The sequence below is a fragment of the Talpa occidentalis genome, unplaced genomic scaffold (assembly GCF_014898055.3).
Source record: "Talpa occidentalis isolate TD23 unplaced genomic scaffold, MPIMG_talOcc4v2.1 talOcc4.7, whole genome shotgun sequence".
Classification (NCBI taxonomy): domain Eukaryota; kingdom Metazoa; phylum Chordata; class Mammalia; order Eulipotyphla; family Talpidae; genus Talpa; species Talpa occidentalis.
Genome location: NW_023605083.1, coordinates 126120668 through 126148501, shown reverse-complemented (window position 1 = coordinate 126148501; position 27834 = coordinate 126120668). Strand labels below are relative to the sequence as shown.

Sequence of the window (27834 nt, the reverse complement as noted above, 5' to 3'; positions counted from 1 at the left end):
CAAACCATGTTGTTCAAGGACCAACTGTACTACATATTATCACCTTTAAATTTGAGTTACTACTTTTCAAAAAGTGAAGGAAAGTAACTGTCCTTTGAAGAAAGAAATATTATTGTTTAAAAAAAAAAATAATTCACCTTACCTTTTACACAAAGTATATTCCTCGCTGCTTGTAATTCCCCTAGGTGGTGGGCGGAAATGCCAACCATTACAAGATCCTAAAGAGTAATCAGGATATAGTCATATCATTTGAGGCTTGCTAATAATTCTGATACTTTAATAAGAAATATTACAAGCAAACCCACTGCATATATCAACTGGGATGATGTAAAAAAGGCATACTCGCTCCTACCAAAAAAGTAATCTGCCAATTGACTAAGTTAAATTAACTAACCATGTAAAACTTAGAAATCAGTGGCGAAGCAGTCACCCAACTGCTATTTCATGTCAATAATTGACTCTCTCCTAGCAAGTGGTGGACATGTTTCCATGCAGGGAGACGCGGGCATGCTTGTTATCTCCTCAGCATGGGTATGCTTCTACTAGGAATCTCTTTAGGAATGCAAAAATTACCATATTCTGGAAAGAAACTTTGTAGAACAAATTCCAGTACTGCATATTAAGTGAGAGGTCCCATATTACTACCCATGTTCCTCAGGACCTGTCTGACACACGTTTGGTGTCAAGTCATCCTTTTTTTTAAACTGAAATAAAATTCAAAAAATTGAATCCTGAGATAGGAGCAAAAAAAATAACATTTATTTACTTCTGACTACAATTACTTCTCTAAATGACTGATTTAGAGAAGAGGTTCCAAATTAAGTCAAGAAAAAGAAGGCCTAAGATAGAGCAGGGACAAGGTTTCAAAGACCTTATAGTCATTATCTATTTCCTTACAAGTCACTGTACCTCTTCCCTCCTAAAAAAAGAGCCAAACTGAGTTTAAATTTGTGATTCATCCCTGTGTGGCACTAGGAAAATTACCGAACCTTAATAAATACCAGTCTCATCACCTATAAAGACAGAGAAGGGCTCTAAGGAGTCATATGTTTGTAAAAGTTGCTACACACTACACAGTCTAGCAAGCAGTCCATGAGTGAGCAGTCTCTTTCGCTTTCCTTTAGAGAACGAGAAGAGGAGAAAACAGACTTTAAGAGTGGTAGGTGCCACACAGCTTAGAGATCAGAACTTCCAAAAAGTATTAACTGTACTAGCCCACAGAGAGAGAAAGGGAAAAAGTCTCAATCCACAGAATGAGGGTTAAATTTAAAACTCTATGGAAGCAAGAAGATGAAGGAGGTGGATCAATTATCTCCTCACTTCATGCCACTACTCTATGAAAAGGAGCCAGTGAAAAACTGCTTTCATCCACATCTACTTCTAAAAATGAACATTTTATATTCCCTCCTACTATATTCCTCCCAATAATCAGTAATAAAGCAAGGCACAGAACACAGCTACCAGAAGTCATGCAGAGCCTGGTACTCACCCTCCTCGAAGTCTTCCACATGATACCCAGAGAGGACGTTACTAGTTGCTGTCTGTAATTTTTCAAATAAAAGACAATTACGAAATAACCAGTGGATGTTGAATTAAACTTTGACATTTCCAACATTTTTTTAAAGGTGCAGTCGGAATACTTACATTTTTAATGAACATTAGAGTTGCAAATGATATATTTTGCTCTTTGCTCTATACTAAACTATAGTTAAAAGCGGAAAATATGTATCTGTGTGGACCTCATTAAAGGAAAATGGTAGATTCCCTACATAAAAAAGTACCTGGTAGCAAATTTAGAGAAATCTAAGTCCCTAGTCTTGCACACTAACCACCCAATTTTCAGTTCACTCTCCTTTTTCATTACACCTAGAAAATTACTGGCTAATGAGATGCCTTTTCTCCTGCCTCAAGGGCAATGCTACGCTTTGGGGCCTGGAAGGACATACTGCCCAGTCCCCTCACTCTGGGACCTGGTTATCCCACAATGGAACCCAAGGCTGGGAAACCACTCATTCTGATTTTCTGCTCTTCTTGACTTGCTTACTGCAGATAAATTCCTATTCTGCCCCTACAGCTGTCCAATTTAAACCCAGTGTGCCAGCCGTAGCACTTGCTCTTAACTCTTTAGCATTTTACATGCCGGGTTGCTGTCAGTTACATACAGATTGTCAATAACCTGCCTCTCCACATTCCTGTAGCTTACAGACTATCTGGCCCTCGAAAGGTGCTCTGCAAATGTTTGTCAGATAGATGATTACCCAAGCATACTATGTCCAAAGAAAATCTGTCAACTTTATCCTTAATCTAATCCTCCTTCAAGGTTCCTTATCTTGAATGAATGGAGTCACCCTCCTCCAAAGGGATCAGACTGAAGTTCTGAAAGCCATCTTAAACTCTCCCTCTTCTGTCCTGCTCTGAGTATTGCCCCAATCTTACCCAACCAGGTCTAGAATGTGTCTGAGATGCTCTACTCCCACTGTCCCTGTCCTGGGGAAGGCCCTCATTACTATTTGTCACATCTACCCCTGCACCAAATGACTGCAGCTCTTACCCTTTTACCAAGTCACCTCTGGCTCTTTACTTAGCCACCCTGATGCCCTAACCTCAGTTCCCACAATCCCCTCTGCTGTCTCCCACTTACATCTCTTTTACAGCACTAGTGACCCCCAGCTGCCCTGGGGGTATATAACGCCAAGTGCATCTCAGACTGGCCCACCCCACTGTATTTCATGGGTATCTCCGCTTTCCAAAACCCGCTGAATCCAGAACAATACAGGCACTCAGCAAATGCTGAGCTGAATCAGAAGACGCTATCTCAAGACACAATTTGGAATGTCTTGTACCACGGAAAGAGCGTCATCAATGCTACTTAGCTATAACTTAACAATCACATCACTATAATTTATATGCAGTTCTTAAATTGGTTTTTAGGAGCTAGAACTCAATCTCTGTTACTGTTTCTCCATGAAAGTGCCTCTGATTCTCAAACAACTTTACTTATAAGTTTTTAAAGGCAACCCATTCTTCATAAAATAAGGGACTGAATACAAGAATACCTAAGTTAACAAATCAGGAGTAACTGTTCACACTACACAGATTCTATGCTCACAAAGATGGAATAAAAGATCTCTTTAAACTCCACAAGCAAGGTCCAAGTGCCAAAGTCCCACACAAGTCCTTAAAATATGATTCCATTTACCCAGAATAGACAAATATAAAAACAGAAAATTCACTTCTAAGGTGAAAAATTTTAAGTGTCGCCTCTTAAAAACATCAAAATAAATGCATTAAATGTGAAAGAAAAGGAGTAAGAACAAAATGTTTGCTCACAAAATAAAGTCCACAGCATTGATAATTCTTAGAAGGGCCGAGCGGCAGGCCTCAAGCTACTTGAGCCTGGGAATAGCAAGTCTCCCTCAAGGAGCTGATGAAATGAGAAGCTCGGTCTAGGCTGCATATCTGGCTGCTACGGCTTTTAAAGGTTCCAAAGTACTGTGTTTGTTTTTTGTTTTTGAGGTTTTTTTTTTTTTTTTTTTTTCCATAAACACCCTTTTAATATGCTCAGACTCCAAGACAAAAGCAAAATTATCAATTAACTTGTGATCTTCAGTCTTTACTGACACCTTGAGGGAAAGCAGCCAAATTTCATATGGCAAAATTCCTATAAATGTACAATCAAATCCACTGACTTTCTATTTTAAACTTCACTAAAGAATATGCATTGTCTTTTGTTTTTCCTTAACCAGTCTTTATTTCCATGTCTTTGTCCTCATCCATTAGCACTTACTAAATAAGGAGCTCAGTCCAATCTTTAACAAATTGCTGTTATTTTAAAAAATCTAAGTGTAATAATTAATAAGGGTAGCCACTGTTTGTTAGCTTTTCCTAGATGTAATTTTTAAAATTATATTGGTTCACTAACTAAAAAAAATACTACTCTAGTTACAGAGAAAAGAAATTATAAACAAATCTCAAATCACTTCTTCCAAAAGTCAAGTCACAAAATAAGAGCCAAGTGATATTGTGGCCTTACATGTAACAGGATTATAATTTTTTAAAACACATTTGCACGATTACTAAATGTAAAGCTGGTAATTTAATTAAGGAAATAACAGAGAAGGACAAAACCAAAAATCTTAATAAAAGGTCATTTCAATTTATATTCTCATTTTAAAAGCTAAAATATTTATAATTGTCATCTTTATTCCTCAGAAATTAAAAAAACGACATATATACAAGAGACAAAAGCTAATTAGAGCTTACTGGTTCCCAGTTTCACAGTAAGGTAACATAAAACAAAGAAAATAACATTTTTTTTAAAAGCCAATATAATTTTACCAAGACAAACAGTATCTATAACCAGTTTATTAATTCACAAAGATTTTCGTCCTTGCTCATTTGTGTGGGGTCAATCTCCCCAAAAGATCAGATTTTTCTAATGTGCCCAAAGCAGGTCTCCTGTCACCTTAGTGTGAAAATTAAATGTTACTGGAGGCCTGTGAGCCTCAGGAAGTCTACTGCTATTCCTTAAGAATGCAAATTTCGGGCCTTCCCGGTGGCGCAGCAGTTGAGCGCTGGGTTGCAAAGCTGCCCGGCGGCCTCTGCGGCGCCGGTTCAATCCCCAGCTGCTCCCCTGCCACAGGAGGAGGGTCCCACATGGCGCGCAGACCTCTCCTGCCGCCCGCTGCTCCCCTCAGCAGTGTACTTCAGCCCTTCTGCCTGCTCTGCTCCCCACTCTGGCTCTGGTGAATTCTCTCACCCTCCCGCACTTCTGACTGTACCCAGTGCATGTATAAACAAACAAACAAACAAATAAATAAATAAAACATGCCTCTATAAAAAAAAAAAAAAGAATGCAAATTTCCTTGAGTGGAGAACAGTGAGCACCCAGAAGATTAGGCAAACTTCTCTTCTTGCCTAAGTCCTTAGGCCTTCCCTAACTGAAGAAGAAATCACTGCTTTCCCTTTTATGACCTAGAAGAATGTAATTTGAGGGGTCTCATGCAGCTGAAGGTAAATCAATAAGTATGTCTTCTCTGAGACACGGTTCCCCTTTCCTTGACTGTCATCTGAAGTCTCCCTTCCCCTCCCCCCTCAATGCCCCAGGTCCCTAAACACAGGATGAAGATCCCTGGTCTGTTCCATTATTTATTAGAATTTACAACCATATGATTACTCCAAAAGTATGTCATTAAATTGTGTTGTTGATAGGGTGGTGGTGTTCTGGTGACTTGTCCAGCCCAAGAGGAACCCAGAGGGGCACAGGAATATTTCCTCTGTGCCCAGACACTCGTTTGCTGCTACAAACATGATAATATTACCAGATTTAGAATGGGAAATAAACTACCAAAGGTCATGGGTCATGCTCCAGGTCTCGACAAATCCTCTACCTCACTCTCCATGAAACTGGCACCTTATCAACTCTCAGCTCTTTGCTCAACTATCCCATCCCCTGACCACCCAATCCAGGTAAGGTTCTATCACAGAAAACTTACTATTTTCCCCATATTATTTACCTCAAAATATCTGTAATGGGATCAGAAATTTGAGACTCACAAACCTATGAGTCTTTTACATGGTGATGTTGTCCCTGGACTTCAGCCTATCATGTGTCCTCAAGTCCTTCAACAGAGCACATTTTTGTTCCCACTTACCCTGATGTATATTATTCCTATCTCCTAAACCCATCCCCCCATAATAGTCTTTAAATCACAGGCTTCCTCATATTGCTTAAAAAACATACAAAAGGCTTAAGGAATACCTCATTTTTTAATGACAGCATTTTCTAACAGCCAATGTCATTAAAAACTAAAAATTCCCAATCATCTTTCCATTTGCTGGCCAAAGACAGGAATTAAGGACAGAAGAGAAGACCTGAGAGGCAGAGATGTGAGAAGAAGCAAGTTCCCACGATGGGACCAAGCTGGGTTACAGGAGAAGATTGGAAAGTTCCATGACTTCACCTTTATAGTATTGCTTTCTTGGTCCACACACATTGATTTTCCTAAGTCTAATTCAAAACACATACTAGTGACTTAAACTCTTTCCAGACAGATCCATTGAAATAGTCTTACCTCTGTTTCTATGAGAAGTGTTTTCAGTCTTGTCAAATCTTTTGTTACCATCCCATTCTGAAAAAGTGAATGAAAAAGGGAAAAAACAATTAGCACATTTGTTCTCTGCTAAGGGGACTTATAACTGAGTTTCTCAGACATCTCTAAGCTTTAGCTATAGAAATAAACTCTTCTCATCTCCTGCCCCCACTACCATTAATGATGCCAATAAAACTGACCATCTATAAGGAATGCTAAAAAGGTTAACAGGACAAAATATACACTATGCCCTGAACCAATGTAATCAATTTTCCAAAGTTTAAAATTAGTTCAGTAAAGTATTCACAATGGCTACCATTGAAGAAGAAGACAGGGGAAGTGAAGAGAAAGATAAACCTGAACATTACTTTTTTCAATAACACCAATGGGCTATATTTGTAAAATGATGAACTCAATTATTTATCCAAGACTCAAGATTCACAATGATCATACCACCTTGCTATTGATAAAGCAGCCGAAGGAAAATATGCAAATTCACTCTTCTAAAATTCAAGTTTCACTTGAGATTTAAAAGCAAATTTCTTATTCCTAGTTTTAAATCTAAAAACCCAACAGGTAAAAACTGTGCACTAAAAGTTGCCTAAGGGTAGATCTAAATAATAAAGAAGAGAGATATTCTTTGTCATCTACTGAGAACTAAATAGCTATACAATTTTGCTATGTTAATAATATACATTAGCTTTAAAATTCATTCATGAGTTTGGGGAAATCAAAAAACATTGTTTAATCAACTAAATAATTTACTGCACAAGTCATCCTCATAGGTGGGTCACTACATTACTCTCAGCAGTACACTAAGTACATTCCTAAATTCTGCTTTTTAAACCAAATATTTATTTGCAGCAAAAACACAACTTTGCGCCAGATTTTCACAATTCATAGGAATAAAAAAAACACAGGAAACTCTTGTTATTTAGTAAAGTATATACATATACTTTCTTGTTTTCACTGTTTTTCATTGTGAGTCATGAAAAAGCCAGCCAATTTTACAAATTACCAAGTGGTAAATAAAAGTTGTAATATTTCTAATTTCTACAGATGCCAGCTCTAACGTTCCAAAAGTATTCTTTCAATTATCTCAACAAAAAATAATATAGGAAATTAAATGCTATACCAAAAAATTTTACTCCAGAGTCTAAAAATTATTAGATAGCTCCAATCAGAATGGTAACGAATATTAACTTATACACATACCATCTTCAAAGACAAAAATAATTACTGGTTAGTTTAAATAAATTTAAAGATTTCATAAAATAAATGGCTAATTCTAAAAACCTTTAAGATTATATGTCCACAGGACCATTTTAAAACCAAAAATACTTCCAGGTCCCATTAAATTATATCTTGAAAGAAAATCATTTACTTGTCCTTTATTTTCAAGCTCTAACAAGTACCTGCAAGGTTTATGTATATCATGATGAACTACATGAATCCAATGATTAAAATTCAGTTTGTTGAAGAAAAATGAGTATCTCAAGATACTCATGAACTCTGATTTCTGACAGAAGGAACTAAGATGAAAAATGCGCGAAGTATTTCCCCCCCAAATTTGCCTATGCAATCAAATGAATTGAATCCATTTTCAGACCTTCAAAATTAGAAATCAACATACCAGGGACTCTCCTGTCAGTGACTTGGCAAGAATGCTGGACACAGGTTGGAGCTTTCCTTTCAGTTGCATGCAGCAAAGCACTGCCCGAAAGGCACCGTCTCCCTTGGCCAGGCCTTCTCCCAGCACTATCGTGAAAGAATGGCCATCATTAACCATGTGACATTTAATACACACCACTCCTGATTATATTATTAGCGCACACAATCCCAAGAATGACTTCTTATATGCTCAAAGAATAACACTGAGAACTAACTAGAGGAAAGCTGGGTTCCAATTCCATCCAGAACATGGATGAAGGAAAGAAAGAAAAGGCAGGGACAACCAGCATGCCTGACCCGCTACAGTCTAGAGCCAAAATCAAAGGGAGAAGAATCAATCTTTAAGCTTTAAGTTTTCCAGTGAAAACTACTACTGTCTATGATTTCTGGATAAAGGAGGACTTTCAAACTGCAGCTATCCACTGAATAAATTCTAACATTTTCACAGTCACACAAGAAACCCAAGGCCATTAAAACCCATAAAAATAGAAACTGCAAAACTTGGTATCTGGTATTCATAAGCAATTAAAATTAGCCTTTATCAAAACCAGCAACTTTACATACATACTCAACTGTCAACTGGTCACAGAAAATGCTGCCCCAACTGTCTGCAAGTGTTCACAGATTTAAGTTAATACACTTACATGAGGTACATATTTCTAAAATACAAAATATACTCTTTTTTTTTTAAAGATTTTTTTATTCATTTATACAAGCACTGGGTACAGTCAGAAGCGCGGGAGGTAAGAGAATTCACCAGAGCCAGAGCGGGGAGCAGAGCAGGCAGAAGGACCGAGGTACACTGCTGAGGGGAGCAGCGGGCGGCTGGAGAGGTCTGCGTGCCATGTGGGACCCTCCTCTGGTGGCCGGCTAGCAGCAGGGAATCGAACCAGCACTGCAGAGGCTGCGGGCAGCTTCGCAACCCAGTGCTCAACCGCTGCGCCACCGGGGAGGCCCCAAAATATACTCATTTTTATGCCATTTCATTTGAGATGATTTCTCACAGCAACTGCTACCAGTTCAACTAGTAAAACAATCTGTATCCTCTTTACTGCGAAGTTCAAGATTCTATTTTTAGTTTGTACACACTTTAGCTCCTTTTCAAGAAACTAATTTGCTGAGAGAAAATACTCTAGAAATTGCATTTTTTTCTAATTCTAAGAAAACGTTTCTTTTTGTTTTTTTAAAGATTTATTTTTATTTATTTATGCATATAACAACTGGGGTGTAGGCCAGAGGTGAGGGGAGGGAGGTACAGAGGGACTGGGTTGGGGGAGATAGGATTTACCAGAGACAGAGTGGGGAGCAGAATAGGCAGATTCACTGAAATACACTGCTGAGAGGAGCAGTGAGGGAGACAGGAGAGGTCTGCTGCACCTTATGTGGGTTAGCAACCTGGCCAGGGATCAAACTCAGGCCTCAGCAGTGACAGCATGACAGCGCTGAGACTTAAGCCCAGACCAACAGGGAGGACCCCAAGAAAGCATTTCTTTTAGAGATTAGTATTATATACTACATAAGGTCCACATGGATTGTTCCTATTTATTTTGGTTGTGCTGAATATATTGTTTTGTGAAATGTTTGATTTTTTTATACACAAATAACATTATAACAACACTAATAAAATTCTATATAAAAGTTCACTATAACTGGGGCCTCCCTCGTGGCACAAGGGGTTAAGTATTAGCATTATGAAGCTAATAGCACCACTCAGTGCAAGTTCCAGCTCTGGCCAGGGAGGTGACCCACATGGCGCAGAAGATCTCTCCTGTCTTGCCCGCTGCTCCCCTCAGCAGTGTATTTCAGTCAATCTGCCTGTTCTGTTCCCCACTCTGTCTCTGGTGAATCCTCTCAACTCCCGTACCTCTGGCCTGCACCCCAGCTGTTGTATGCATAAATAAATATATCTTTTTTTAAAATTAATAAAAGTTCACCATAAGTTCACCACTCAACTAAACAAACTTTTCACTTATTGACAGTCTCTCCCAATTCTTGTAAATGTTTACATGATGTGACTAACATAAATGTTTACATTCTGCTTTTTCCCCCTTAGCACATTCAATATTTTATATATCATTAGAGTGCTTATATATCATATTATTGTCTATAATGTTCCATCAAGTATATACATCAATTTAACTACTCCCTCCCCAACAAGTCCAAATTTCTTCTAATAAAAATAACACTTCATGCATAAACATTTTCATGCATACACCCTTTATTGAATCTAAACTAGAAGCTGCAGTCTCTCTATATTTAAGCTTTCATTCATTTACTTTCAGTTTGGGCCAACTTGTCTCTCCATACAATTGATATCTACTCAGCTATCACTGGATAATTTCAATTTAGAGTTTCTTTAAATGTATCTTGAGCATCTAATAAAATTCCAAGGTAAGCCCACATCTCCCTCGGGTCTTACTATTCCTAAAACTATTCAAACATGACCTAAGACAAGTCATTTTATCTCTCTGGCCCTCAGTGTGGTCGGTCATCTGCAAAATAAACACATGTGAATTTGTTATAAGGATAAAATGATACAATGCAAATAAAATGCTGTGAAGGAAAATGACAGTCCTACTAAGGTCTGAAATTCTTATAAATTCACCTCCTTGTAAAAAGGAGGTGACAGTAGCTACAGTAGTAGCTACCTTATAAGGTTCCGGTAAAGATTGTGGTAATTATATGAAGAATCTAACATATCTCCTCTAAAAGTTTCCTAAATTTACCTTCCCCTTCTAAAAATTATAAAGCAGTAGCACTGAGAACTACTAAGAAAATAGTCTAGTTCCTTTTCAGTAATCGGGATATTAAGAAACTAATTGACACAGGTTGAAAAATATTTCAGGGGGACAAAAAAAAATTCTAACATTTCAACCTCAAATGATTATGTCTTGTTTCAAGAATATTAAATCACATCACATTTTCAAACATTTCTCACGGATCTTTGGTTTTTGTATAAGGTATTTGCTGAATTTTGTTTTGCAAAGATTCCTCCATTACACTGACGTCTGAATGTCTCAATATATGTCAAAATTATGTTCCTCTTTTCTCTTTTTAGATAAGAAGCAATATTGATATCCTTCTTTTCCAGCTGTTCCTTTAAATGCAATTCAGTTTGTCTTGCAGGTTCCCACATAAAGAACGATGGCAAAGAAATAGTCAACAACTATAGATAAAAAGCTCCCTTACTACACAGTATCATATAACAAAATTAATTAAATTGCAAAGCTGCCAATTGGGTACCTTATTATCTTTCGTATCGTAGAAAAGCTTGAAAGAAAACAGAGTATGGCTTAGTGTATCATTAAACTAGCCTTAGCTATATAATAATTGAACTTGCCAAAAGATTAAAAAAAAAATCCAACTTTGAGAATTTTAAAAAAGTTACAAACCTGTGCATGTAAATTCTCTTCTCACTGTCTGTGAGATTGTACTGTGAGCACATAACTGTTCCCAACCTGAACTGGAGCTCCTTCCTGTCCCTTGGAAGTTACGCCTGGTGGCGCAAGAGGTTAAGTCTCAGCACTATGAAGCTGTCGGCAGCCACTGCAGCATGAGTTCAATTCCCCGGCCAGGGAGCTGACCCACATGGCACTGAAGACCTCTCCTGTTTGGCCTGCTGCTCCCCTCAGCAGTGTGCTTCAGTCAATCTGCCTGTTCTGCTCCCACTCTGTCGCTGGTGAATCCTCTCATCTTCCCTCCCTCCCCCAAAACACACACACCTCTGGCCTACACCCCAGCTCTTGTATGCATAAATAAAATAAATCTTGAAAAAAAAAAACTTCATGATCTCATTTACAGAATCCTTGGTTGTACAAGTTTTAAAGTTAAGCATTATAGGAGTAAGAAGTACTTTTTTCTTCAACAGCAGTTCATTGTAAACAATTCTGGACTCCCTTCTGGTATTTTCATCCTATAGAAACTTAAGTCGTTTCTCCTGGCTTATGTTCAGCATACCAGTTTAAATTTTAAAGCTAATTCACTCAACTTCCTAATTACTACACAAATACAAATTATACACCATAAAAAGCTGACAACACAATTAAGCATAAAAACAAAGCTGAATAACCTGCTTCCCCAGAAAAATCATAGAAGATTTTTATTTCATCTACTTAAGGCACTATTAAAATGATATTTGTAAAAGTAGCCTGTCCTATATTAGGTGTGCTGTAGAGAGACAATCAATTTGCTGCTCTCAACACCTTCAACTTCCACTTTATAAAGAACTCTAATTTCCAAGATGCATTTGCCATATAGTTACAGCAAAGTTAACCTCTATTAAATGTTGAATAACTGGACTAAGAAGGTTTTTCTATTTTAAAAAATCACTTTAACTTTATTTTTTATCTTGAAACTCTTTCACTGCCATCATTTCCATTTCAAAGTCAACATCTTGCCCTCTCTGTTGTAACCACTCAAAGGAAATCCAGCTTATGGAAAAGCAAGATTTTTCTCAAATTCTCTGCTAAGGCATTCCCTTACTTCATTGTTTCTATGTTTGTTTGTTTTGACTAACCTACTTACTGAGAAAAACTCTAACCTTTTGCTATTCTTGTATTTCCTTTGCTCTGTGGGAGAGCTCTGCTTTCATGTTTTCAAAATAATCTTAATTTTAGTTCCTCGTTTGGTACAGTATTTACTGAGATTTTATAACACATGGTATCATTCCCTTTACATATAAATATAATTTCAGTTAGTATAAAATTAATGCTTACAAATTTCCATGTGTCAAAAGTAACAATGAAATACATTTTAAAATATTACTCATGTCTAAATTAGAAAATGCCTAGAATGACAGTCTTACCACTATGATGAGACAAAACTCCTGAAACTGCATTCAGAGAAGTTCAAAGATAATTGCTTATTTAAACAAGAAAGAGTCTGCGTATTTAGAAGATAACATAGTCCTCAAACTTAACTCAAATATTAAGTAAACATTCATTACCCTCATTTATATTCTGTCCCAAAATTAGTATTCTATAATTTAACTTATTATTCCTATCAACTTAAATATAAGGCCATTATTTAAAATAATTAGTAGATATTACAGAGAAATGAAGAGTGAAAGTCAAAATTCCATTCCATAAAATCTTAAGTTTCTGTTGAAGAACAATCTGTGGTACAGCCATACAAAAGACACGTGTCAGCCATAAAAACAATGAACTACTGATACACACAACTCAGATGGATCTCAAGGGAAGTATAGCAAGGAGAGAAAACCTATCTCAAAAGGTCACATACAATATGATACCCTCATACAACATTTTCAAATGACAAAACTATAAGGATGGGGAACAGATGAGTTAGTTGCCAGGTGGTGGGGTGGTGGGCAGCAGAGGTGGTGAGTGTGACTATGAAAGGCAATATAGGGAAGATCTTCATGGTGATGCAACAGCTGTATCTGGATGTGCTGATGGTTACACCAACTTACAGATGATAAAATGACAAAACTGTACCACTCACTGTACCAATCTCAACTTCTGGTTCTGACAGTGTACTCTAGTTATGTGAGATGTAACCAGCGGGGCAAAGTGGGGGGCACCGGGGACCTCTCTGTGCTGTGAACCTGTAATTATTTCAAAATCAAAACTTTACTGTGAAGTCTGGCTAACAGTAAAAATACTGGCTAGACTAGCTCGAAGGCCCAAATGCTTATCCCCACACCACTAATGAATATCTAAGTTGACCTTGAGCCTCAATTTTTTCATCCCTGGAATATGAAAATCCCCCTTGCCTTGTGTCCCCAAGTTTATTACGCCAATAGAATAACTTCTGCAAAGCCATAAAGAATACACAGGCATTATTTTAGGAAAAAGAGAAGGAACATGGCCTTTCCGGTCAGAAAGACCTAACTTCAAAACCCCTCTGAACTGGTGCTGTGCTCTTAAGCAAGTTCTTTAAACACAAAGCTCTTAAGCAAGTTCTTCAAACACAAAGCTGTTTGCTTCCTCACCTCTAAAACTGGAATGATACTGCAATGTGATTACATAAAATAATATTTTAGAGGGTCTAACCCAGAGATAATTCTGAATAAGTATTATTACCCCTGTTAATTAAGTATCTTTCACAAAAAGAATTTTTTTTTAAAGATTTATTTATTCATGCATACAAGAACCGGGGTACGGGCCGGATGTACGGGAGGGTGAGAGGATTCACCAGAGACAGAGCAGGGAAAAGAACAAGCAGATTGAGTGAAATACACTGCTGAGGGGAGCAGTGGGTGAGACAGGAGATGTCTGCCAAACAAAAAGAATTTTTATAACCATTAATCAAATTTCTTCTGAGAAGAAAGGTGGATAAAGATGCTACATCTTCCCCCAGGGAAAGGACAGAAGGTGCACTCAATCACATATCAATTTGCCTCTTTTAATACAGTTTCTAATCAACAAGAATTGCTGGTTACTGAAGCATTTTCTTCACAGGGCAAATATCATTATAATAAATGTCAACAAACGCCCCAAACTCCTTCGTCTGCAATACTGATTTCTTAAATAATGACACTCTCAACTAGGGTTTAAAAATCTTACAGGCTTATGAAAAATACTCATTGATGTTTATGATGACTGAGTTTGCCGTACACACAACATGTAGCGTGTTACTCTAGTTCATACGATGTTTTTTTTAACTTCACTTTCTCCACTTACCTCCATTTTATCAGCATAAAAATGTTTCCTATATAATAAATATTTCAAAGTCCGGAAAATAATCATTTCTTCATGAAAGTCTTCCTGTTATACCAAATACAATTTACAATCACAGGGCCTCCCTGGTGGCACAAGAGGTCAAGCACTGCACTATGAAGCAATCCGCAGTCTCTGCAGCACGAGTTCGATCCCCGGCTGGCCAGAGAGAAACCCACACGGCACAGCAGACCACTCCTGTCTCACCAGCTGCCCCCCTCAGCAGTGTATTTCAGTCAGTCTGCCTGTTCTGTTCTACACTCTGACTCTGGTGAAATCTCTCACCCCCCGCATCTCTGGCCTGTGCCCCAGCTCTTGTATGCATAAATAAATAAAATCTTAAAAAAAAAAATTTACAATCACATTCAGATAATGAGAACAGACTTAACCACCTCACGGATCCAGGAGTTCCAGCCTGGCAACCTTCACTATCCAAAACACACAAAACTAAAATGCATGAACTTAAAACCCTATGTAGTTTATTTGCATGTACTTGAAGTATAATTTCAACTTCTAAGATTCTGAATCATTTGAACAAAGTCATAAAAAATATTTTGGGGGGGCCTCCCTGGTGGCACATGGGGTTGGGACACAACCTATGGGGCTGTTCCAGCCACTGCAGTGTGAGTTTGATCCCCCGCAAGGGAGCTACCCATGTGGCACAGCAGACCTCTCCTGATTTGCTTGTTGCTTCCCTCAGCAGTGTGTTTCCGTCAATCTGCCTGTTCTGTTTCCCGCTCTGTCTCTGGTGAATCCTCTCACCCCCTCCCCACACCTCTGGCCTGTACCCCAGTACTTGAATGCATAAATAAATAAATCTTTACAGTCTTGAACACTCAGTGAATGGTATCCATGTGTGTATACATTTTTATTAAAAAAATGTAAAAACTTTGAACTAAAAAAAATGTAAAAATTTTAGACTAACTTTTGTTATTTAGTCATTAAAAATATCTATTTTTTCATCCCAGCTATTAAACTATACTTCTTGCATTGAGGCTATTCATTGAAACTCCTGCTGTCACTCTCTTGCTGACTTTTGTGTTTTTATTGCTGCAGTTACTCCATGGAAATACATCATGAAAGGTGCTGTGTTAATAAAGAGCTCTATTTTTACAAAATAAATAAATCTTAAAAAAAATAGTTTGGGGACTACCAGGGAAATCTGATTATGGACTACATTTTAGATATTAAGGCACTACTGTCCATTTCATGAGGTTAATAATAATGTTGTGGTTATGCATTTGTGGTCTTTTCAGATATACATAGATAAATATTTAGGGATAATAGCATGATGTCCAATTATCTTTAAATTATTTCAGAAAAAATTAATGAAGTAAATATGACAAAATGCTATAATCTAAGTTTTAAGAATAAAAATATTTATTATACTATTTCCTCTAGTTTCCTGTATGTTTTAAATTTTTCATAAAAAAAAATAGTTGATGTTTTCTAATTCCCTAACAAAGACTGCCGGTCTGATTTTCTAACTCCGCCTTTGAAAGTGAAATCAAAAGTTCAGAGCAGCAAGAAGAGAAAAGGGTGAAGATTGCTGGAGTGAGGCATGTTGAGAGTTGCAAGGAATGCCCACTGATAACCTGACAGGAAGGGAGCAGACACCCAGGCAATACTATATACGAAGTGCAAATACGGGCCTCAGGCTATGAAGACAGGAGTTATTTCACTGCCATCTGCTGTTACAAAGCAGTGTAATAATTAATAGAGCCTGGGATTCTCCTCTTGCTCTTTGTTTCTGACTGACTGCCTAACCATGGCATTTTTTATGTTACATAAAAATAACAATTCGCAAAGTTGAAAAGAAAAAAATTACATACAATAGCAGAACTCTACAACTAGCAATATAAAAGTATAAATGTGGCCAATATTCCCAAATATCTGTTTCAAATAAATAACTTTCTATACATGGCTCAGAATTTAAACCAGCATTTTCCACGTTCGTACTTAGCACATAAATAGTGAGAAGGAATGCATAGAATTTAATTAATGAAATCCTCCTTTATTGGAAGCAAAACTATTTTCACTTTCCACACAGCACTGTAATGAAAACCATTCCACATACATTTTTTTCCTTCTTTTGGATTATTTATTTGGGATAGTATCCCAGATTAGTGGGTCAATGAGTGTAAACATTACCAAGCTGCATCCTGCTTCATTTTCCACTAACACCACAAGAGTACACTCAGTGCATTACATCAGTATCTTAGACACTGGCTTAACTTTTTCTCCCAACATTATAGAGAAGTGATCAATATATAATTAACTGTGTGTAAGTAGTGCCTACAACTTGGTGAGTGTAGATGTATGTATAGAATTATGTTAATAACATCACAATTCAGGTAATAAACATTCACTACCTGAAAGTTTTCTGATTAAACTTTTATATTATTAATTCAGCAGTTAAAATATTATCTAGGGCCTCCCCTGGTGGCGCAGCAGTTGAGCGCTGGGTTGCGAGGCTGCCCGCAGACTGCAGCGCCAGTTCGATCCCCAGCCACCAGCAAGGGTCCCACCAAAAAAAAAAAAAAAAATTATCTAACTGTAAGTAAAACAATTAACAGAAAATGTAAGATTTTTCTGTATGTTCCTTCACCAACAGTGTTAACTCTTTTGAGAATTCTCACAAATCAGTTAAACTCTTAGGGCTTGAAGGTCTCTAAAATGAGAAGATTACGGCAACCTCACTTGTAGTCACAGAAGAGAAAATTAAAGAGTACCCATCTCTCCCACATGAGATAGGCAAGATGTCCAGACTGATCGGTTCCAGTGTTAGTGAGATTAGAGAGAAAGAACTTTCCCATATATTGCTGGTGAGTATAAGCATTCGAAACTAATATGACAGTACACAAAATAAGTGTATTTGACACTTACTCTGTAAGTATGAGTTTACACTTTAAAAATTATAATTTTTATAATTTTAACCCATATATCCAAATTTTAAAATATATTAGACATCCAACTTTTAAAACTATCCTATAGAAATAAAGGCAGCAGTGAGAAAGATCATTTATTTACAAATAGATTATGACAAACTAGAAAACTAGAACCTCCTGAATGTCAATAAATGTAACAATTTGTGAATAAATTATGCCACAGCTATACTAGGGAATGTCAAACAGGCCCTGGAGCCACTGTATATGTAGACAGCCCTGATCTCTGTATGCAGGAAAGCAAGCTGCTCAGTGATGATCACACAAATCTTTAGTTTTCAAAAGAAAAGCTCTACATACGTATCACAGGCATTGCTGTTTACTGCTACAGAGAAAGGAGCAACAGATACAGCAAACTAAGAAACAATGATTTCTTCAAAAGGGAAAATAATTTTCTTCTTCATATTCCTCTATGTGATTATTTCATTTGTTGGTAATTTTTAAATGTCCATAGAGAGTACAGATTTTGTTAAAGGAAGAAGTACTGGCTATCTCTCAGATTGCAGTTAATTCCTAAAATGCACACTTCTATGAAGGAAGGTTCACAAAAAGGTCATTGAATCTTTAAGGAATGTGCCACTATGCCCAGATGCCACAGCATGGAAGACAGGTTTTTAAGACTTACAATACAAATAGGCAATACTTTTAAGTTTTCACACAAAGGAATAAATAAAAAACAATTTATATGAAACATCTCGGCCTTTTCCTCCACTATACAGGATAAATGAAACTTTATATTATCCAAGCCAATGAGCTGTGCAAAAAATCCCACCAAGAGTGTATGAGAATGTACAGCGAACCCCTCTCCCACTCACTCCTAGATTCATTCTAATGAATTGGCAGCAATCACAAAGAAAAGGATTTCTATTCTGTGAGTACCCAAAAAGCAAGAATCTTATAAATCAATTTCATGCCTAAATGAAAACAAGAAAAAGCACCAAAGAGATTTCTCATCAGTCTCTTCTCTCTAAGGAAAATCTTCTAATGAAGGGGAAAAAACATTTAAGAGGAACAGGCCCAGCCTTTCAATTTCTCCAAGCTTAGTATTGTAATCAATGTGCGTTCTAGTTCTTAAAATTTGGCTCTTATTAACTGAAAATACTCACACATCTTTAAAAGGACGCTATCAATGTTCCCAAGGGAGTGACAAGAATGTTAACACTTGGGAACAGGAGTAACGCTCACCAGTGTCAGGACAGTTACCATCCAAGTCAGGCACTAGTCCCAAGTAGGTGGGCTTTTTCACTAATATTGTAATCACTTCTGAAATTAGCTTATGGGACAAGTCCAAGCTTAGACATTACTCAATTAAATAATTCAAAATCTTCAAACCAGGAAAGAATCCCATGTTAAACTTACCATGCCTACAGTCTTCATCAGCTTGCCCATAGTTTTTCTGCAAAATAAAAGATACAAGATAAAATTAAATAGTTCAAGGATTGCTTTTAACAGATTTTATCAAAAAGAAGCCAAACTTTGTTTCAAAGTTTAATCATTAAGAGCAAAGCTAACTCATGTGCTCTCTGAAGATCAGCGCACTCTACAAATAAACATCATCACCTTCCCTAGTCCATTTACTCCCACTTCCACATCTCTCCTTCTCTAACCTCCAATCGCCAGGACCTCCTCCCCATCCTCAACCTTTGCTCATATATTTACTGAGGAAAACCACAGCCGTGGAGACAATCCCCACATACTGTCCCCATCACATCTGCCTGTTTTCCTGCACATTCTCTGCCTTCCACCTGCTGCCAGATCAACTATCCATACTCCTTTCTAAAGTCCACCCTACACCATTTTCCAACCACTCAAAAAAAGCTCAAGTAAGTAACTGTGACAGCTCTCACTTCTTATTCCCTGAATTCAATACATTACGAAATCTTCTTGGTTCTAAATTCAAACCAGAGCCAAACCACTCTCCACTGCTACCACGTTGGCTAAAGTCACCGTCATATCTGGCCTGGATTATTCCTGTAGCCTCCAAACTAGTCATGCTCAATCTACTTTTACTGTATATTCTCAACACAAAGTCAAAGAATTCCTGCAAAGTCACTCGTCTGCTCCAAACCCCACAATGATTCCTCACCTCAAGTAAAACAAAAAGTAGTCTTTAGAGTGACCTGGAGGGTTCCACAGGGTGAATAGCTCCATTGACCTCTCTTCCTTGTGCACTTCACTCCAGCACATTAGCCTCTGAGCTGTTCCTCAAACATGGCAGATATGCTTTTACCTCAGGATCTCTGCGCTGACTCTTCCCTCTGCCTACACGCTTGTCCTCCAAACTGCAACATGGTGCATTCCCTTACCACCTTCATATTCCCTTCTCAATGGGGCCTTCCTTGACCATCCTATTTAAATTGTAACCCCATCCCTAACGTCAATACTCCCAATTTCCCTTGCTCTGTTCTCCTCCTTTTCATACAGATTGTTTCTTTTAACAGTCTAAATGTTTACTTATTTATAATACCTAGTGATTATTATCTATCCCCCAGTAAGAAAAAGTATTATTCTCTTTCTTTTTCACCAATATATGCCAAGTATCTAGAACAGTGTCTAGCATATAGTATGTACTCCATAAATGAGTGAATAACCCAAAATGCTATACAACAGTACAACTTTCAAGAGTCAAAACATAACCATTTACTATCAAAAGTATAACAATCACTAGCCACTTTACTTGTCTCCCCAGTCTAGAACTATGACATCTGTAGGGAGTGATCAGCAAGAGTTCCCACTCAATGAAAAAGATCATTTTACATTGTTCAGCATCGCCTGGCCAAGTGTTTACTCACCAGTTGCAAAAATGAGGCAATTCTATAAAGAAGACTCTCGATTTTAATGCTTTCTATCTCCAGCGGACATGGTCCTGTGAAGTCGGCCATGGAATACTGGCCAAGAGAAAGGAGGGCCTCTGTGCAGTGCTTGAGGGCCATTTCATAGTCCTGCCTCTTGAGTGATTCACACGCTTGTTCACATGACTTCTCAGCTCTTCTGTCTTCCATGACTCAGGGACAAAAATCCTAAGACAGAGAGAAAGAACAATTAAGAAAAGTCTTAAAACCTTATTAATTGTAAATTCTAGCCCCATGCTTATCGTCATTGGCTTAATTATCTATCTGAACAGTTATTCTCAACCAGCCTTTTGATCAAGGTCACAGCTGAGCAGCAGCCATTGATGCTACAAATCTATATTTCTCATTTATATTTTATGAAGTCCTTACTAAGAGCCAAGCAAAATGTCAACCATAAGTCAACAGAACACTAACAACACAACAAATTTATAAATTTATAAATGAGGCAAATTTACAAATGAAACATGACTTTGTATATTGCCAAGTACAGCAAATCCTTTGTGGTTACAAAGGATTCTTCTTTTTTTTTTTTTCAACCAGAAGGTGGAGAAATGTTTTCTATTCAAACCTCACAATTTCAGCCTTGCATTCTATGACCGTGATTACAGAGAATCAAATTCTATGCCATGTAGGATTTTTCCTACCAAAGTAAACTGGCTAAGACACAAGTTTCAACTGCCTATTAATTCAATTCCACAAACATTTCCTGGGACCAGACTCTGCTACAAGCCCTGGGCTACAAGCACTAAAGACAAAAATGGAGCATGTCATCACTGCTTTCAAGAAACCCAGATTCTAGTATGAAAGGCAATGCACAAACGATTACAAGACTTATTCCACCCACTAAAAAGGCATGAGCTGGTCTTGAGATTGAACAGAAGTTCACCACACATGGATGGCAGGGGGTGTATGCAAGCTTTTAGAGAGAAGAGATCTCGCAAAATCACCAAGAAAAGAAGATACACAGCTTAAACTCCAGTTGCATCAGAGGGAGACGAAGAGGGGCAAGAAGAAATGAAGGCTATATTCCACAGGCAGTGGAGCATGCTGGAAAGTTTTCAAATAAAGACGGAATCTATCATATACAAGTCCTGTGAAGACTGGTTAAAGCAAGCATTGCCATTAATAAGAAAGAAGAATGAGAATTCAAGCACAGCTTCTCCTTAACTCTATCACTCACATGGCAGGGAAAAGACCTGGTCCGAGAAGACCTAAAGACGTGTGACCTGACATCACAATCCTAATACAGAGAATCGCTTCTGAGTGACCTCTGTTACCACCTCTGTAAGGTCTGAAGATTGCTCAGCTCATTCGTCCACCTTACCTACCCTCCTGCTTTTCCCTACCTGCCACCTCACTATCCTGTCCTGAGTTTGATCCCCAGCCAGGGAGTTGACCCACAAAGGGCACAGCAGACGTCTCCTGTCTTGCCCATTGCTCCCCTTAGCAGTGTATTTTGGTAACTCCACCTGTTCTGCTCCCTACTCTGTCTCTAGTGAATACTCTCACCCCCTGTTCCTCTGGCCTATACCCCAGTTCTTCTACACAAAAATTAAACTAAATAAATAAAATGCCTATGTAACACAAATTATTTTCATCTATTTTTTGCCAGCTAAATAAACCGACGATTATGCACAAACAGTCATGGAGAAGTAAGAGCATCTGTGAGTCATTGATAAAGATGAACTAGCCCCTAAAAATTGGTTATGAGGGGAGTGTTGTCAACATAAGTTGCCAAACATATTAGCAAGGGAGATCTCACCAACATTAATACATAAGTAGCAATTTGGAGACTAGCTATTACTTTCAGGAACTTTGGGGAGAAATTATCTAATTTACAGAACTAATGTCTCTGATACAACAGACTCAAGTGACTGTATCAGAAGTGGATATGAACACTCCTACCACACAAGTACCTATGTTAATCAGGTCCTAATAATTAATCTCAAACTAAGGTCTAACTGAACCTCAGTGTTGATCTCCATACAAAACAGGTGTCTGTTCAATTGCTTTCTTTGGCCTTTCAGAAAACAGCAAGACCTTACTCACACACCCCTGAAGTAGCTAAAGTGCTTTCTCAAACATGAAATAAAAACTTATGAGGCTATCAGCAACCACTACAGCACAAGTTCGATTCCCAGCCAGGGAGCTGACCCACATGGTACAGCAGACCTCTCCTGACTTGCCTGCTGCTCCCTTAGCAGTGTATTTCAGTCAATCTGCCTGTTCTATTCCCCACTCTGTCTCTGGTGAATCCTCTCACCACCCCACACACACACCTCTGGCCTGTACCCCATCTCTTGTATGCATAAATAAATCATTAAAAAAATAAAATAAAATAAAAACTACCAGTTAAAGTCAAAATGAAGGGCCTCCCGGATGGCGTAGGGGTTAGGTCTCAGTGCTACGAAGCTATTGGCAGCCACTGCAGCCTGAGTTCGATCCCAGCCAGGGAGGTGACCCACATGGCGTAGCAGACCTCTCCTATCTTGCCCTCTGCTCCCCTCAGCAGTGTATTTCTATAGATCCGCCTGTTCTGTTCCCCACTCTGTCTCTGGTGAGTCCTCTCCGACCCCGCACCTCTGGCCTAACACCCTAGTTCTTGTATGCATAAATAAAATAAATAAATCTTCAAAAAAAATAAAATAAAGTCAAAATGAGACAAAGTCTCAGGCCAAGCTAAAATGGACCACAGAAAATACAGGACGTGAGACCTGAAACTACTACTTCTAAGCCGGCCAGCTCCCAGACACACCTCACTGTGTAGCTGACACTCATGTCTGGGATACACAGACATCCGCATCTACACGTTATGAGGCTGCCCGAACAGCCTGACCCAAGGGCAAGCGCTACCAGGCGGCGTCCACGAGCCTCCTCCCGTGGAGACAGAGAGGGCCGGGGAATGGAGCTGAGTCACGTGAGTGACGTCAAGTAGGGAGAAGTACCAATCCCCCCGCTGAGAGGTGCGCCCCTCTCTGCCCTGATTCTTTCTCTTCCTGTTAAAAGTTATCCAAATTTCACCAAAAGAAGAGAAAAACAATACAACTTTCTACAAACTCCTCCCTCTGTGAGGAACACTGACTTGCCAGATTTAACTTCACAGGCAAGAAATCTAGAACCAGAAACCCATCGCATTAGTTGTTCAGTCCCCCGGTATCCATTCCTTTTCCTGGGGGCAAGAGTCCACAATTCCCCTTTCAGAATTCACCTCTCCCGACTCTCTCGGCCCGTGGAGCGCCTGAAGAGCTGGCCAGGGCTCCAAGGGTGGCACGTGACCAGAACTGGCCAATCAGAGCCTTATATTCCCAACCACAGGGATTGGCTAAGCCTAAGACATGTGACCTACGGGACCAACCAAACTTCATGAAACCTTCGCTAAGGCTTCTGGGATAAAAAGACAGGCGCTCTTTCCTGCTGAATCCAAAAGCTCAGGGGCTGATCATGCTGCAGCCATTTTTCTAAAACACAGTGCCTGTAGCTGAAGTCTAACTAGGAAAAGGCAGTTCATTCACGAGCAGCCAAGCCCTGATGACACTACTTGAGCCCTGTGTCCAGCCAGCTGTGCCTAGACTTTGCAGTTAGATGAGTCAAGAAATATTTTCTAGATTAAGTCCATTTAGGTTGCTGTTTCAGGCAGTTGGAGCTAACTGATATATTTTATAAATATATATCATATATATGATTATATATATAGTACCTCACAGAATGATGTAAAAAACCAAATGAACTGATAATTATCATATGAAACTGTATATGCATGTTTATAACACTGGTCACATGATGATTACTAATAACAAAAGGTAGAAAGAGGAAAAAAGTGGACATGTAAGAAAAGTTACTTAGAAAAGTTACTTAGTGTGATTTGGTTCTTCTGCCTCTTAAAACTGTAAAATTTTAAAACATTTGTTTAAACAAGTTTATCATAAAACTATTTCAGTACTAACAAGCATCTGTTGTTGAAAGTTAACTGTATGCCAGATTCTGTTGAGAAGACTTACTAATGTAATCTAATTTAATCTTCACAGTGACCTCATCAGGTGGATATTATTATTACCATTCCCATTAACAATGGAATGGAAACATTATTATTATTTCATTTACATTTAAGTTCCCATTTACAAAGGCTCCCAATTAGTTTTCTTCAGTTAAGGAAACTGAAGCACCGGGAGGAAGTGTGCTTACCCATTGTAACACTGTAAATAATAGAGGCAGAAGTCAATTTCAGACAATCTGACAGCTTTTAGCTATGACAGTGATTCTGAATCCACAAACGAAAAAGGTCCTAATGTTCTAATGATTAGAATCTCAAACTCAGGTACTCCCAAAATCATCAAATGTGGAGGGGTAAAATATAACCATTTTAACTCCAGGATCATCTCAAAGACTAATTTCCAACATAGTTCTGCATTCTAAAAGTATACATGCTAACCACATAAGTGATTATCAATTTTTTTGTTTAGCTGTTCTCAACAAAAATTTTATTTTAAATTGGTGTTTGAGGGCCTCCCCGGTGGCACAGCGGTTGAGCGCTGGGTTGCAAAGCTGCCTGTAGCCTCTGCAGCGCCGGTTCGATCCCCGGCTGCTCCCCGGCCACCGGAGGAGGTTCCACATGGCGCACAGACCTCTCCTGCCGCCCGCTGCTCCCCTCAGCAGTGTACTTCGGTCCTTCTGCCTGCTCTGCTCCCCACTCTGGCTCTGGTGAATTCTCTCGCCCTCCTGCGCTTCTGACTGTACCCAGTGCTTATATAAATAAATAAAAAATAAATCTTAAAAAAAATAAATTGGTGTTTGATTGGATTTCAATGTAAAAAGAAGTTTCAATTTTTGTACTATCTCTTGAATCTGTTCCCTGCTTTCATTTCCCTAACATTAGCCTAAATCAGACTTAGGTATTTTTTACCTAGATTATTCTTTTTTTAATTAATATTTTATTTTATATAAGTCTTACATCATTTTTCATTTTTGCACAATGTATGCATTTTCATTTTGGTTATTATTCCCCATACGGTTCCGCTCCCCCCTTATTTTGACCCTATTCCTTCCTCTCCTCCCCCCCACCCGTAGTGTGTCTCTGGTTTATAGTTGCTTGCTTGTTGATTTTGATTTTTTAGTCATTTGCCTAGTCCCTTATTTAGGTTTTTTAAATTCCTGCTATGAGCGAGACCATCCGGTATTTTTCTTTTTCTTTCTGGCTTATTTTGCTGAGCATGATCCCTTCCAGCTCCATCCATGTTGCTGCAAATTGCATGAGTTTATCTTGTTTGATTGCTGAGTAATATTCCATGATGTATATATACCACATCTTCTTGATCCAGTCATCTATTTTTGGGCATTTGGGTTGTTTCCATAGCTTAGCTACTGTAAATAGTGCTGCGATAAACATAGGGGTGCAGGTGTCCTTTTGATTTAATGTTTCTGTGTCCTTTGGGTAAATACCTAGGAGTGGAATTGCTGGATCATATGGAAGCTCTATCTTTAGTAGGTTACGGAATCGCCACACAGCTTTCCATAGTGGTTGGACCATTCTGCATTTCCACCAGCATTGCAGGAGAGTTCCTTTTTCTCCACATCCTCGCCAACATTCATTGTTGCCAGTTTTTTTTAATATGTGCCATTCTCACTGGTGTAAGATGGTATCTTATTGTAGTTTTGATGTGCATTTCAAGTGATGTTGAACATTTTTTCATATGCGTGTTGGCCATTTGCATTTCCTCTTTGGAGAAGTGTCTTTTTAGCTCTTCTGCCCAGTTTTTGATGATTACCAATTTGTTTAAGTGTAAAAAACCTCACAAACCTAAGTGAGCTGATCTCATTTAATTAAGCAAAAGTTGTGTGTCCCCAAAATTAAGGAGCACATTAATTAGCACCACCTTTCCATAAAACTGTAACATTTGTATCTTCCACAAAAGTCAGTTTTGGAGCCTCCCTGATGACGCAAGATGTTAAACACCGCACTATGAGGCAATCTGCAGCCTCTGCAGCACGAGTTCAATCCCTGGCCACCCAGGGAGCAATCCACATGGCACAGCAGACCTCTCCTGTCTCCCTGCTGCTTCGCTCAGCAGTGTATTTCAGTCAGTCTGCCTGTTCTGTTCCCCACACTGTCTGCAGTGAATCCTCTCACCCACGGCATCTCTGGCCTATATCCCAGCTCTTGTATGCATAAATAAACATTAAAAAAAAAGTCAGCTTTATGAGAACATTCCTATTAATAAGCTACTTTTCACCACTTTTATAAAACTTGTTTTAAAATCTATCCATCTTAGTGCAAGCCAAAAAAGAAAAAAAATTAATAAATTGGACTTTATCCAAATTAAACATTTTTGCTCTTTGAAAGACATTTTTAAAAAAATGAAAAGGAAGAAAAATTTTGCAAATCACAAATCTAATAAAGGATTTGTATCGGAATATATAAAGAACTTTCAAAACTCAACAATAAGAAAGCAACTCAATTAAAAACTGGGCAAAAAATTTCAGAAGACATTCTATAAAGAGGATACAACAAGTAAGCACATGAGAAGATGTTCACTGTACTAGTCATCACAGAACTGCAAATTAGAGTCATGATTAGATACTACTACATACTTATTAGAAAAGTTAAAAATATTGATAATATCAGTACTGTAGAGAACTGGGATTTTCATATACTGCCTGTGGAATATAAAATGGTACAGTCATTCTGGAAAAAAGGTTTAGTCTCTACAAAGTTAAAAAAAAAAAAAATACTCACTATATGACCCAGCAATCCTCTCTCTCCACAGACAGCTACCCTAGAGAAATGAAAACCTATGTTCACTCAAAAGTATGTACACAAATGTTTACACAGCTCTATTCATAATTGGTAAAAACTGGAAACAACTCAAATGTTCTCTAACAAGTACAATAAAAAACTACTCAGCAATAAAAAGAAACTTCCAATACATTCAATAATTTAGCTCAATCTCAAAGAATGAGTAAAAGAACCCTGTCTGAAAAGCTTGTACTCTGTAGGATTCAGTTTTATGGTATTTTCAAATAGACAAAACTATCAGGATGGTCAGTAGCTGCAGGGCTTATAGGATGGGAAGGGGTAACTACAAAGGGATAAGGTAAAGCAACTAACTGATAAGGGTGATGATACTGTTCTGTATTTTTATCGCCACGATGGCTGCTCAAACTAACACATCTGTTAAACTGATAGAACTGTATACCAAAAAAGAAAAAGCTTCACTATGTAATTTTAAGAATTTTTAAACTATTTTTAAAATATGAGTCCCAAAGTTACAATGGATATGGCTTTTGTTAAACTGAAAAGAAATAGATACAGAAGTTTGTTGTTAATAAATGAAAAACCTGGGGCCTCCCCGGTGGCGCAGCGGTTTCAGCACAGCGCTGTGAAGCTGTCCACAGCCTCTACAGCCCAGGTTCAATTCCCAGCTGGCCAGGGGGATTCCCACATGGCGCACCAGACCTCTCCTGTCTCACCCGCTGCTCCCCTCAGCAATGTATTTTGGTCCGTCTGCCTGTTCTGCTCCTGCTCTGTCTCTGGTGAATCCTTTCACCCTCCCGCTCCTCTGGCCTGTACCCCAGTGCTTGCATAAATAAATAAATTTTT

The 27834-nt window shown here is 38.3% G+C and overlaps 1 protein-coding gene across 7 annotated transcripts in view; it reads right to left on the bottom strand.

Annotated features, from left to right (window-relative positions):
- Positions 1-27834, bottom strand: part of HELZ (helicase with zinc finger) — a 150047-nt gene that overhangs the window by 103481 nt on the left and 18732 nt on the right. For 4 of the 7 annotated variants that reach the window (XM_037494174.2, XM_037494180.2, XM_054689740.1 and 1 more), the window contains 6 exons: positions 20181-20408; positions 18748-18784; positions 7726-7850; positions 6075-6131; positions 1490-1541; positions 143-218 (listed from right to left, as the gene is read on the bottom strand). In XM_037494174.2, the coding sequence (XP_037350071.1) occupies positions 143-218; positions 1490-1541; positions 6075-6131; positions 7726-7850; positions 18748-18784; positions 20181-20390 (557 nt within the window). In that variant the 5' untranslated portion in view covers positions 20391-20408. Of the gene's footprint in view, positions 1-142; positions 219-1489; positions 1542-6074; positions 6132-7725; positions 7851-18747; positions 18785-20180; positions 20409-26970; positions 27011-27834 lie in introns of all 7 variants that reach the window. The other 3 variants (XM_037494175.2, XM_037494176.2, XM_037494178.2) reach the window with 1 other exon arrangement.